The sequence below is a fragment of the Bos indicus genome, chromosome 6, assembly GCF_029378745.1.
Source record: "Bos indicus isolate NIAB-ARS_2022 breed Sahiwal x Tharparkar chromosome 6, NIAB-ARS_B.indTharparkar_mat_pri_1.0, whole genome shotgun sequence".
NCBI classification, from domain to species: domain Eukaryota; kingdom Metazoa; phylum Chordata; class Mammalia; order Artiodactyla; family Bovidae; genus Bos; species Bos indicus.
In genome coordinates this window covers 59,110,245-59,123,862 of record NC_091765.1, presented here as the reverse complement: position 1 = coordinate 59,123,862, position 13,618 = coordinate 59,110,245, and the positions used below count along the sequence as shown (strand labels likewise).

At 43.6% G+C, this 13,618-nt stretch overlaps 1 protein-coding gene across 11 annotated transcripts in view; it reads right to left on the bottom strand.

Moving 5' to 3' along the window:
• WDR19 (WD repeat domain 19) overlaps positions 1-13,618 on the bottom strand; it is a 78,026-nt gene that overhangs the window by 10,788 nt on the left and 53,620 nt on the right. For 9 of the 11 annotated variants that reach the window (XR_011567156.1, XR_011567157.1, XR_011567158.1 and 6 more), the window contains 5 exons: positions 12,933-13,001; positions 6,548-6,625; positions 4,474-4,570; positions 4,162-4,286; positions 1,063-1,144 (listed from right to left, as the gene is read on the bottom strand). Coding sequence is in view for 5 of the 11 variants with exons in the window: in XM_070791309.1 (XP_070647410.1) it covers positions 1,063-1,144; positions 4,162-4,286; positions 4,474-4,570; positions 6,548-6,625; positions 12,933-13,001 (451 nt within the window). In the remaining 6 variants the exon portion in view is untranslated. Of the gene's footprint in view, positions 1-1,062; positions 1,145-2,732; positions 2,846-4,060; positions 4,287-4,473; positions 4,571-6,547; positions 6,626-12,932; positions 13,002-13,618 lie in introns of all 11 variants that reach the window. The other 2 variants (XR_011567160.1, XR_011567161.1) reach the window with 2 other exon arrangements.

The following is a 13,618-nucleotide window of genomic DNA, read 5'->3' as shown; positions in this document are numbered from 1 at the left end:
TATGGTCTGTGGGCTTTTACATTTTTAAATGGTTGGAAAAAAATCAAAAGAATAAAAATCTGTGATGTGAAAGTTACAGGAAGTTCAGATTTTAGTGTCCAAAAGAATGAAGTTCTGTTGGAACCCAGCTGTGCTCATTTACATATGGTTCACGCCAAAACGGCAGAGACTGGCCCACAAATCCCCGAGCCTTCGATATCTGACGCTTTATAGAAAAAAATTGACTCTGTCATATAGAATGTGACAAAATCTAATCACTGAAAAATATTATGACGACATGTCTTAGAATATTGGGACCGCTTTCAGAGGCAGGCACCTACAGTGGTTGAGAACACAGAGTAAGACTTATTAGCTGACTGATCGTGGGCAAGTGCCCCCTCACTTCTCTAACCCAAGTTTGCTTATCTATAAAGCAGAGAAAATAGGACACGTGTGCAAACTGGAGACTGGTGGCCTGAAAAAGACCTGCTTGAACCTGGGATCTGGGAACTTGGATTTTGGGAGAGTTCCCACCATTTCCAGACCAGGGAATGAATGGTTCCCTGTGCCTGGCCTCTGTACAAACAATGGGGTTTATACTGAGCATCTGCTTTCTGGGAGTCAAGACTGGGTACCTGCTCATCAGGGGGTACCTATGTGGCCAGCCCCCCAAGGTCACCCCTGGGCACTGAGTCACGTGCATGCCGGTAGACACCAGTACGTGTTGCCTGGAGGCGCTGAGTGTGTCCAGTGGGACAGCACAGGGGGGGCTTGGGTGCTGGCACCTGACCCCCAGGCCCTGCCCCTCACCTTTTCCCTTTCCAGGTTTTGCTTTGTATCCTTTCCTCATAATAAATCTGAACCTTAGCACTACTCTGTGTTGAGTTATATGAGTCCTCCTTGTGAATTATCAAACCTGGGGGTGGTCTTGGGAATGCTGGTTACACCTCTTCATGGGGTGGCTGTGAGGATGAAATGACTCACTACGTGTAGAGAGAGAGGCTGGCAGAGTTAGAGAGGCTAGATCTTAACCATGCTACACTCAGGCAGAAATGGGGACACCTGGCTCCCCTCAGGACTCACGTGACGGAAATTTGCTGATGTTGTTGGCCACCCGGATGAGCATACGTGCCCCTTTCATGTGATCTCCATTTTTCACGTGAATCTGAAATAAGTGACACATTAGACTCTTAGAGACTTTTAACACTAATTCAGTATACTCCAATTAAAAAAAAAAAACACGAATTCACCTTTTATTCTCCCAAATAAACAACTCAGTTATGATCCTGAACAGGGTGGTCACGAGATTCTGGCAGTCTTCCTTTCTGTCACTCACTTGAGGTTTCTCCCTTATTTCTCCTTCCGGCAGCTGCTGCCTGGCCTCATGGCCTTGCCAGCCTCCCCCTGCTCTACACTCTGCTTTTTACTTTGCTCTAGATCACTCAACATCTTTTACTGGTCTTTACTGGGGAGCTTGAGTAACAATAACAACTTTACCAACTTGCTGTGAGCCCTGAAGTCTGAGTGAGTGAGGCAGGAGGAAAGAGGATGGGCTGTTCCGAGAAGAGGGCGCTACCTGTGAGAGGCAAAGGGGCAATGATGGCTGGAGAGCCTGAGCTTGGGTAAGCATGAGTGGGGTGTGTGATGTAAGGAGGTGGTCCTCTTAGGATGACACGAGGCTGGGGAGTTGGTAGGGCCAGACCACCATATTGCTGCTGTTGTCCAGGTGAGAGGAGGCGGCCCTGAGAGGGTGGGGAGTGGGGATGGACAGAAGCAGACAGACGGGGAGTCGGAAATGGTGCTATTTGGTGAGAAGGTGAAGGGTGAGTAGAGTAACTCCCAGCTGTAACATCCATCAGGTCTGAGCAGATGGACGATGGTGTAATTAACTGAGCATTGCAACGTAATTAATAAATATTAACTGAACCTGAAGTCGCCTTCCACTGACTCCCTGGGCCAGCTCAGCCATCCATGTGCAGAGGTCCCAGGCTGTCCTTCAGCCGGAGTTCCTGTCCCAGCTCTGGGAGGAAGCAGCCATTAACGCCAAGTCTCCCATTTCCCCTGAAACATGGATGGCTTTCTCCAGCTCTGTGTGTCAAAGAGGCCTGTGACACTTTTATATCAGTTCTTACTTGATAAGGTCTAATAGTTTCCCTTTTGAATGCCAGACTCAGTTAAAAATCTTGAATATATCTGGTGCTGGGATAAAGGAGTAGAGTGGAGGGGAAAAGTCACATGGGTGCTCTTCAGTGTTGGGGGGCGGGGGAGGACGTCTGGTCTGGGGGAAGTGATGGGCCCACTCTTAGAGCCAGAGGAAAGGAAGACTCAAGAGCCATCCCTGTGGCTTTTCATGGGAGAAAGCCCTGGTCCTGGAGGGCTTCTAACAGGAACCTGTAATTTTTGTTCCCATCTTCCACCAACTTGTTTCTGTCCTCCCCTCCATGCCCAAAGGCTCCATTTTGCTGGATTCTGTGCCTCAGCACACTGGCACTGCCACTCATGTCTAAGCCGAGAAAGCCCTCCTTCCCCATTTCTAGTCGTTCCTGTACACGAGCCCTCCTGTGGCTCAAGAGGAAATGTGCTCCTGGTGGCTGCAAGCTGGAATTCTCAGATTTCCCTTACAATAGGTGCTGGAGACCTGAGGGTTTCCCTGGTGGCTCAGACACTAGGTAAAGAGTCCACCTGTAATGCTGGAGACTGGGGTTCGATCCCTGGGTTGGGAAGATCCCCTGGAGAAGAGAATGGCAACCCACCTCAGTATTCTTGCCCGGAGAATTCCATGGACAGAGGAGCCTGGCGGGCTATGGTCCATGGGGTTGCAAAGAGTTGGACGTGACTGAAGCACAGCACAGCACACCTGTGAGATCTAAAATGGTAGCCACTAGTCGCATGTAGCTACACTAAAAATTAAGATTATAAAAATTTAAAATTTAGTTTATCAGCTGCATTATGTGTAATTCAAGTGCTCCATAGCCAGGCTAATGGATATAGGACATCTATCACTGTAGAAGTTCTATTAGGCAGTGCTGTTACAGGTCATAATTAGTATCTAAGTCATTCATAACATGACTGCTGTAACATAGGAAGCTTCCAAATTGAATACACTCTTATGGACTGGCCTGAAAACCAACTTAGCATTAAAATGGGAAGACGTACTTTGACATAAATCAAAATTTGGACAAGTACGTAAGTTGGAGTCTACCTGTATTTTTACAAAGATGTGTGCATATAAAATGTATATATACATACACATATGTAATCTACATAGAAGTATTTCAGGTTTGGTTTGCACATTCTGTTTTTACTAAAAATCACTAATTAAAAATAGACAACTAGACATAAATATATTCCTAATAAAAACAAAATGGCTGCTCTTTAGTTGTTATGTCCAACTCTTTTGCGACCCTATGGACCGTAGCCTGCCAGGCTCCTCTGTCCATGGGATTTTCCAGGTAAGAATACTGGAGTGGGTTGCCACTTCCTTCTCCAGGGTATGTTCCTGACCCAGGGATCAAACCATGTCTCCCGCATTGGCAGGTGGATTCTTTACCACTGAGCCACTTGGGAGGCGCCCCCAAGATGGTGCACACGCGTATTTTAGAAGCATGGGGGATACAGTGTACAGCAGTGGTAACAACTTATATCTGAGGATGGATTTAAAGGGGAAATGATTTTTCATTATGTTTTCCTATATTCTCTAAATTCTCTCAGTATTATTTTATATTCAGATGAAAACTAAATAGTATTAAAGCACAGTGGAATTTATAAAATTCATTAACCCTACAATTAATAAACTAGGAAACTGGTTAAACAAAAATGTTTTTAGTAAATCTTTTTTTTTGACAAAGTAACACATTTATCTGCTTCAAAAGCAAGACAATATAAAAAGGTATTCTATATGGAGGGGCCTGTTCTCCCTCTTCTCCCTTGACTGGGTTTAGTGCTACACTCTGCCTCTGCCTTGATCCCTTTAGGAAACTATTTTTCCTATTTTTTTTTAATGTATTTCTAATTTTACTTGGGGTGAATATATATTTTTTCTGCCTTTTTGTACACAAAAGGCAGCATATTATATAATTACCCTGTCTCTTGCGTCTTCAGTACACAATATAGATCTGGGAGATGGCTCCAACCCAGTGGAGGGGTGCCCAGCTTATGGCCCACGTCACCCAAAGGCCTCACCCTCACTAGTATGTAACTGTGCAGAATCATGAGGTTGGTGGCCATCTCAGAGGGAATCTTGATCTTCTGAGATTTAAGTTCTGCATACATGCTGAAGAGAACGTCATGTGCATTCCGATAGTTTCCTTGAAAAGAGGTGGTAAATGACGTTACTGCAAAGGATGAAATCTGAGGACTTTCCATTTAACAGGTGGATTTTGTCAAATTGTCTTAGTAAGTTATTAATAAAGAATGATTTATTTAATTCCATGTTTTCTGGAGCATACTTCTACTACTTGTTTGGGGTGTAAACCATGGCTTCTGGGGACCCACCTGCAGACTGCTCTTCCCTGGCGATGATGATGGCGGTCCGGGCGGCTTCTCGGTACTGCTTCAGGGCCATGTACAAGCGGAACAGGTACTTGGCATCCTGACATACAAGCCATTAGAGAAACATCACATCTGCATTAGCTATGTGGGAAAATACCTAAAATTTTGCATTTTCATTTAGGATCACATTTACTTTCTAGTTAAGTAAAAGTGTCTGTCACTCAGTTGGGCCCGACTCTTTGAGACCCCGGACTGCAGCCCGCCAGACTCCTTTGTCCATGGGATTTTCCAGGCAAGAATACTGGAGTGGGTTGCCATTCTCTTCTCCAGGGGATCTTCCTGACCCAGGGATTGAACCTGGGTCTCCTGCTCTGCAGGCAGATTCTTTACTGACTGAGCTATCAGGGAAGCCCTTCACTTTCCAGTAACTGAGTGTTAAAATTGTTTCTTAAAAACCCAATAAACAGGGCCTTTCCTGGCAGTCCAGTAGTTAAGACTCCATACTTCCACTGTGGCAGGGCATGGGTTCCATCCCTGGTTGGGAACTGAGATTCTGCATGCCGCACAGTGTGACCAAAAAAAAAACCCAAAAATAATTTAGCTTGTGTTAAGAGGCCATTTTTTAAAAAACAACCTTTTCTTTTTTTTTTTAAGAGTCAACAAATAATTATTTATCATGTATTTATTCAGAGTTTAATATGTGCCAGGCAGTATTCTAAGTACTTGAGAAATAACAACTCTATTAAATCCTCATACCCTCCCTGGGAGGAAGGTGTGATTATATACTGAAACAAAGCACCTCTCCCAAGCCAGGATCTGAACCAGCGTCAGAGTCTGTGCTCCTAACCCTAGTCCACAGAGTTCTCTCTTGTGTGCTTCAGCTGGAAAGGTGTGCTGAGACAATGTACCAATTTCAAAAATTTTTATACCTATAAAAAATTTTTGAGCCCGTTTTCCATTTCTATTTTAACTCTAAACAATTTCACATACTTGACACTGGTTTACTGATTATTAGAATAAGTGGATATAAGGTGAGGTGGTTCAGCAAGTTTAACCTGTGCCCTTTGATAGGTTCTCTGAGCCTCCCTGGGTCTCAGTGTCTTTATAAAACAGGAAATGGACTCGGGGATCAGGATGGCCAATCCTCTCCAGGTACGACTTTCAGCACTTTGTATCCAAATCAGTTACAGCTGACCCCTGAACAGTGATGGGGTTGGGGTGCTGACCTCCGCAGAGCTGAAAATCAGCGTGTAGTGTATAGTCCGCCTTCTGTGCCTGCAGTTCCTCCCTGTCCATGGACTCAACCGACTTGGGGTCATGTAGTACCATGGTATTTACTGCTGAAAATAATCTATATGTAAGCGGATACGCAGTCCATACCCACATTGTTCAGGGGTCCACTGTACTCAAGTTCCTCACAAACAGACCGATTCCCTTAAACACCAAAGCAAAAGGGGAAAAAAAGGCCCTGGGGCGGCATTCTCGAAGGAGTCTGTCCTTATCAGGCCTGAGAGAAGACCAACTTCTGCACAAAATCCAAGAAAGTTGCCTATTTTGAAAACATGTTCTTAATGATGTCCACTTTATTTTTGGTGAGTTACTGTTATAGTAAATAGGATTTTTATTCATTCCCATAATTTTTGAGATATGAACAAAGTACACTGATTTTGGAGGATTAGTGCTAACTCATGCTTTTAATAGTCATTTTTCAAAGTTCTAAGAATAAATAAAACTCTACCACATTTGAGAAAAATGGTGGGTGGTGAGAATTGTTACCCAGAAGGGCATGGCATCACAGGGAGTGATGCCAATTTCCAAGAGTGAATGCACACAATATCTAAAATGCAGGATCTGTCTAGATGATCTAAGGCTGCACACAGAGAGAGGTTTGTACATCTATGATGCCAAAGCAATAATAGATAAAAACAGTGCATGCATGTGTGCTAAGTAGCTTCAGTTGTGTCTGACTCTTTTACGACCCCATGGCTGTAGTCTGCCAGGCTCCAAAACAGGGCAGATAAAAGTAAACGTACAACTAAGATACTTAAGAATCCCAGTGGAGAAAACACTTTAGTACCTTGGGCATGCCATCACTCTCTCCCATAAGATGGTCTATCAGTTGACTGGTCAGCAGTTCATCTTTGGCTTGACCAACCTGTTTAGGAAAAGAAAGAAACAGTAAGTTCAGCATCTTAAACCTAGGAAGGAAATGGAGAGAAGGGACAAAAAGTCTTCTGCTGAGGAGACAGAATTTAAAAACCATGTAAAAACACGTGTAGTCAAGAGCCTGAACCACGATGTAAGCTCAGGGTCTGTCTTCATTCATTTGTGGGTGCATGCTAAGTCACTTCAGTCGTGTCCGATTCTTTGTGACCCCACGGACTACAGCCCGCCAGGCTTCTCTGTCCAAGGGATTCTCCAGGCAAGAATACTGGAGTGGGTTGCCGTGCCCTCTTCCAGGGATCTTCCCAACGCAGGGATTGAACCATCATCTCTTATGTCTACCACATTAACAGGCAGGTTCTTTACCACCAGCACCACCTGGGAAGCCTGTCATTCATTGGTAAAGTCTCCATGAACAAAAATCCATCCTTAGAAGCTCTAGCTTTTCTAAGTTGCTGTATCAAAATACTGTAGTATTATTTTTATATACAGAATGTACTCCTTGGATGTTTCAATAAACACTTTCTTATGATGAGTGATTATGACATGGGAAGGATGCCATCTTGAACACAGGAACTGGGCCATTCACAACAAGGCACCCTAAATGCTTCAGCAGCTCCCTGAAGACACATGCTCGCACGTGGTTCCTGGTGATCTACAGTAGAAATGAAAGTAGGCCAAGGGATCCCAGAAGTGCGTGGGCGGCTGGAAGTGTGGGGTGGAGTTCTGGAGAGGACCTGGCCTGGAGATCCAGATTTCAGAGTCCGCTCCATAAAGCTCAGAGTTAAAATCACTGCTAGGTTGGGCAGTGATGATCAGGAAAATTATTTACCAAATTGGAGAATGGAAATATATTAGTTTTAGTTAGTAGGAATAATTATTGACAAGATCTGGAGGCTTAAGAGTCTTGCATCTATAAAAAAAAGAGGTGAGTCAAGAGCCCAACTGGAGCTCAGCCAAGGAGCAGGAAGGAGTCCTGCCCTCCTGTCACAGCAGTGATGTGGTGAGAAAAGCGACTGGAAAAGGAAGGAAACTCAGGGACACAGCCACGCAAGGCCTAGCTCACCACAGCTCAGGGAAAGTGTAAGAAGTTCAGAAGCTCTCTGTGCAGCAGAGGGAGACTGTGAGCCAGAAAGGGTCTTCGCGAACCTTCGTGAACCTGTGGTGGAGGGTGGGGGCATAGGCTCTAGGGCTGCCGAATTTCTACACACTCCACTGCCTGTGGTCCTCACTGCAAGAAAGCTAAGCTTTGACCAATCTGCTGTCTCTGCTCTGCCCACAGCTGTAAGGAAGGATGAAAAGGTAGAGCTCATCAACTTCAAGGCTTTTGTGCATGGCTTTGGGTGAAAAAACCTGTATGAAGAAATGGTTAAAGCAAAGGGCTTTGGAGTCAGTCTGCCTGAGGTCAAATGGTCACCTGTGAGATCCAGAGCAGGTCACTCTTGGGACCTCAAAGCAGATAAATATAATACCTAACTAACAGAATTGTTGTAAGGATTAAATATGTTAATACACAAGTAATCAAGTGCCAGATAGTGTTGCCAGAGAGAGCAAACAACAAAAATGTGATGCCAAGTTTGAATTTCATCCAAAACACTAGGATAAATGGAAAGGGGAGCCAGGGAGAAGAGATGTCGCCACTCAGAATCAAAATTAAAAGAAGCATGGAGACAGAGTGCTGCGGATACTCCCACCGAAGGGCAGTGGAGCCAGAGAAGGCTGCGAAGGTGCATCTGAGGGGTAACTGGAGAACAAGCGAAGCAGTGTTCTAAGGGAGTAAAAAAGTTCAAGATAGATACGGTGTAAGAGTATAAAATGCTACCATAACATGGAGTAGGGTGCAGGCTGAGAAGAGACGTCTGTATTTAGCAAGAAAGAGACCAGTGGCGACCCTTCAGAGAAGGCTATGATTGGTGAAGGCAAAACCTAACTGCAAAGAGGGAAGCAGGCCCCCAACAAAGCTACGGACGCCGTACAGTCCCATCCTTCCCATCTGTATTGTGGGTTCACGCTGGTACTGACTCCTAACCTGGGGTCCATTACAGCCCCCCTCCACCAACACAAACACCAAGAAGGTATTTCAGAACCCTGAGGGGTGGAGGGTGTGTGTGGGCGAACTATGAACATTTTAGAGATGTTCTCAAAGGCTTAAGGGCTGTGCCTTCTGGTTGAGAATCAGCAGATAGAAATACACAGGTTGTGAGCAAATGCATATCATGAGTAAAGGTGATTCTTTCTTCAGGGGAGGGTTCTCAAGGTGGAAAGGAGAAGAGGGATGGGAAGGAAACTAACATCACTTATACAGTACTTTCAGAACTGGGGCCAATATGTGTTCATTCCAGTGAATATTAATTGAGTGTCCACAATGTGCTAAACACTGAAAAGAGATGGGCCTTTGGCTTAGAGGGACTATTAATTTGAAGGGGGTTAACTGTAGCAGTAAGGGAGGTTCAAAGTATTCACAGGATTCTAAGGAGGCTTAATTTACATCCAGAGGACAGTTCAGGAAAACCTTTGCAGGAAGTGGCATGTGAAGTGGGTCCTGCCTGCTGGGTAGGAGGCAAGGTTGCAGGGAGGAGGGTGTCCCAGGTGTGGGTAACAGCAAGAGCACAGGAACAAAGGGATGGGAGCCCTCAGCTACTTGGGGGAAAGTGGCCCGTTGGGCTGTAGCACAGAGCACCGACCTAGGACTGTGATCAGGCAGTCTGGTTGGGAAGAAGACTTGGGTTTTGGTCTTAGCCCTATTCCTCTGTCTTTAGGTTGGTTTTATCATCTTCTGGGACCTTGGTTTCCTTGTCAGTAAATGGAGATTAGGTTGGATCATCTCCAGGGATATCTAAGATTCTTTTTGGAGTCTGCAAGCCAGGAAGAGAGCCCTCAGAAGGAATTAAATAAGCAGGTCCCTTGATCTTAGGCTTCTCTGCCTCCAGGACTGAGTGAGAGATAAATGTCTGTGTTTAAGCCACTTGGTCTGTGGTATTTTGTTACGCTAGCCTGAACTAAGACTTGGGCCTGCTAATGTGATGATATAACAAGTACATGGCATTGGGACTTCCCTGGAGTCTTAACTCCAGGCTCTCAATGCAGGGGGCCCAGGCTGGATTCCTGGTCAGGGAACTAGATCCCACACGCCACAACAAAGAGTTTGTGTGCCACAACTGGAAAAGACCCCGTGTGCTGCAACGAAGACCTGGTGCACCCAAAGACATAAATAAATATATTTTTATTTTTTAAAAAAGAAGTCCATCATCATCTATGAAGTAGTGTTTCAAAAAAAAAATCTAATCTAATGAAATACCTAGATTAAATACCTAGTTAGTTGGAGGTGCAGGAGGTAGAGAAACAAATTATACCACAAGGATACAATCAGCTAAATCTAAATGTCAGGAATTCCTCAGCACAAATAACCCATTTTCTTAACAAATAAATGACAAGGGGGTAAAGAGAGAGGGGAGAGGGGGAAAAAAGCAGAAGTGAGAAGAAAGAAGGGGGAAGGAGGAAGAGGAGGAAGAAAAGAGAAAAGGAGCCAGAAGGAGGGAGAAAGGGAGATGGGGGAAGAACAATCTTTTGATAGAAGAGATTTAAGGCCCATGTAAACTGACTGCAAGGCAAGGACCCTGTTTGGATATGACGTGAAATAACCAACTGAAAGGCACTCATGCAACATGGGGAAATATGAACTCTAGCTACATGTTTGATAATATCAAGAAATTATTGTTGGAGAAACTGGAACTTAATACATTGTTGCTGGGACGTAAAATGGTGTAGCTGCTTTGGGAAACAGTTGGCAGTTCCTCAAAATGTTAAATGTAGACTTAACGTATGGCCTAGCAGTTCTACTATTAGGTATATTCCCAGAGAAATGAAAACACATGTCCACATAAAACCTTGTACACAACTGGTCACAGCAGCATCATTCATAATAGACCCCAAGAGGAAGCAACCCAAACGTGTAACCACTGGTGAATAAAGACAAGGTATACAGCATTCAGTGAGACATTATTCTGCCCTTAAGAGGGATAATATATCAATACGTGTTACAACAATGCTTCTATCTGATGAAAAGATTCGTATCCAGAATATATAATACAATTGTACAAACCAATAAGAAAGAGATGATACCATTAAAAATTAGAAAAAAAGATCTGAATAGAACTTTTTAAGATAGGACATTCAAATAGCCAGCAAACTTAAAAAAATGCTCAATATGATTATTCTTTAGAAAAATGAAATTAAGACCATAATGAGATACCACTACATATCTGTCAGCATAGTAGCAATGAAACAGATCAGTGCTGGTGAAGATAAGGCGCAACTACATTCTTTTACATCGTCGGTAGAATGAAACTGGTACCCCTAGTGTGAAAAAAGTGTTTGGCAGTACCTACTATTGCTGACTGCCGCCATGAAATTAAAAGACACTTGCTGCTTGGAAGAAAGGCTATGACAAACCTAGACAGTGTATTAAAAAGCAGAGACGTCACTTTGGCGACAAAGGTCTGTATAGTCAAAGCTATGGTTTTTCCATTAGTCATGTACAGCTGTGAGAGTGGGACTATAAAGAAGGCTGAGTGCCAAAGAATTTGAACTGCGGTGTTAGAAAAGACTCTTGTAAGTCCCTTGGATAGCAAGGAGATCCAACCAGTCCATCCTAAAGGAAATCAGCCTTGAGTATTCATTGGAAGGCCTGATGCTGAAGCTCCAATACTCTGGCCACCTGATGCGAAGAGCTGCCTTACTTGAGAAGACCCTGATTCTGGAAAAGACTGAGGGCAGGAGAAGGGGGAGACAGAGGATGAGATGGCTGGATGGCATCACTGACTCAATGGACATAAGTTTGAGCAAACTCCAGGAGATAGTGAAGGACAGGGAAGCCTCACATGCTGCAGTCCATGGGGTCACAAAGAGTCAGCCACAACAGGGTGACTGAACAACTATAGCTGAAGATATATATATGTATTCCATAAGCTAATAATTCTATTCCTGCATACCTACCCAATAAAACTGCGTGCTTATGTCCACACAAAGATATGAACAGTATTATGGCAACTTAATTCATAATACGCCCAAACTGAGACAATCTAAATAGAATAGTGGGTAAAGAAACTGTGATAGTCACATGGTGGAATACAACACAGCAACGAGTAGGAATGAACTGTTGACACACGTGGTAACACAGCTGCCTTTGTAGACTTACTATTGACTAAAAGAAACTGGATACAAAAGGAAACATATGGGCTTCCCTGATGGCTCAGTAGTAAAGAATCTGCCTGCCAATGCAGGAGACACGGGTTTGATCTCCAGTCTGGAAAGATCCCATCTGCAGTGGAGCAACTAAGCCCATGCACCACAACTATTGAGCCTGTGCTCTTCTAGAGCCCAGGAGCGGCAACCGCTGAAGCCTGCATGCCCTAGAGACCGTGTTGTGCAACAAAAGAAGCCACTGCAATGAGAAGCCCGCGCACCACAACTCTGAGCAGCTCCCACTCATTACAACTAGCAAAAAGCTCATGCAGTACTGAAGACACAGAGAAGCAAAAAAAAAAAAGAAAAAAAGACTGTATGTATGATTTTATTTACATTAAATTCATAAACATGTAAAACTATAACAATGGAAGTCTGAATTGTGGTTACCCTTGTTGGGAGGCAAGGACGTCCCTGGTGGCTCAGATGGTAAAGAATCTGCCTGCAATGTGGGAGACTCAGGTTCGATCCCTGGGTCTGGAAGATCCCATGGAGAAGGGAATGGCAACCCACTCCAGTGTTCTTGCCTGGACAATCCCATGGACAGAGGAGCCTGGCGGGCTCCATGGGGTCGCAAAGAGTCGGACACGACTGATCGACTAACATTTCTTTTCTTTCTTGTTGGGGAGCACTGATTGGGAGGCAGCAAGAGCGGGCCTTCTGGGGAGCTTGAGCTAGGTGGGGGTTACACAGGTGTACATATTTGAGAAAACTAACTGAATTGTATATTTAAGATTTTTGCATTTTACTGGATGCAAATTACATCTAAAAGAAAATCAAAATGTTTTATCTTTCACAGATAATTTTTGTATTCACAAATGAAATGGTATTTGTGATTTTTGTGATATTTGTGATTTGCTTTAAAATAATACAGGGAAAGAGGGTGGAAGTAGAAATAAAATATGATGGGCCATGTGTTAGCTGTTGAAATGAGATGATGGGTACCTGGGAATTTGTTATACCGTTAGGTCTACTTTTGTAAATGTTTGGAAATTTCTTCAAAAAGTTTTTAAAAAGTTAGCATTCTTGAAAATTTCATTACAGAGTTTACTTACAGTCTCAATGGCCATTTCTATTGCTGCATTATCTTCTGAGCTTGGACATTTCAGGAAGTGTTTAAGTGCCTGAAAGGAGAATTGTATAACAATTAAAAAATTTCAGACTGCTTTCACAAGAGGAAACACAAAGCTTTCACACACACATAGTAATCGCAGTTTGTGAAAGTATCTTCATCTCAACCAGGAACTTGCACCATGTTGGGTCATATAACACATACTTAAAAGGCTGAGTGTAGTTTAAAAAGTAGAAGGATCCAGTCTGAAGACTCTAGTTCTGATTTTGAATGAAATAAGAATGAAAAATGTGCCCTCTTTAGATAGGAAGATGCAATTATTTTCATTGATTCATTCAACAAATCATTTTCTGACGATCTGCTGCTCTGAATATAAGGCTGTGCTAGATGCTAAGGAAGATACCAGTTAAGGGGATTCTGCAGCTTGTCTTTTTGTATCACGTATAGTTTCACTGGGGGGATCTATGTGATGTGATGATAATACAAAGAGCCAATCTTTTTTTTAAGTTTTTTTCTTTTTTTTAATGTGAACCACTTCTAAAGTCTTCACTGAATTTGTTACACTGTTTCTGTTTCTCTTTTTTTCCCCCCATGTTTTGGTTTTTGGCCACAAGGCATGGATCTTAGCTTCCTGATCAGGTTTCCAACCCACACCCTCTGCAATGGAAG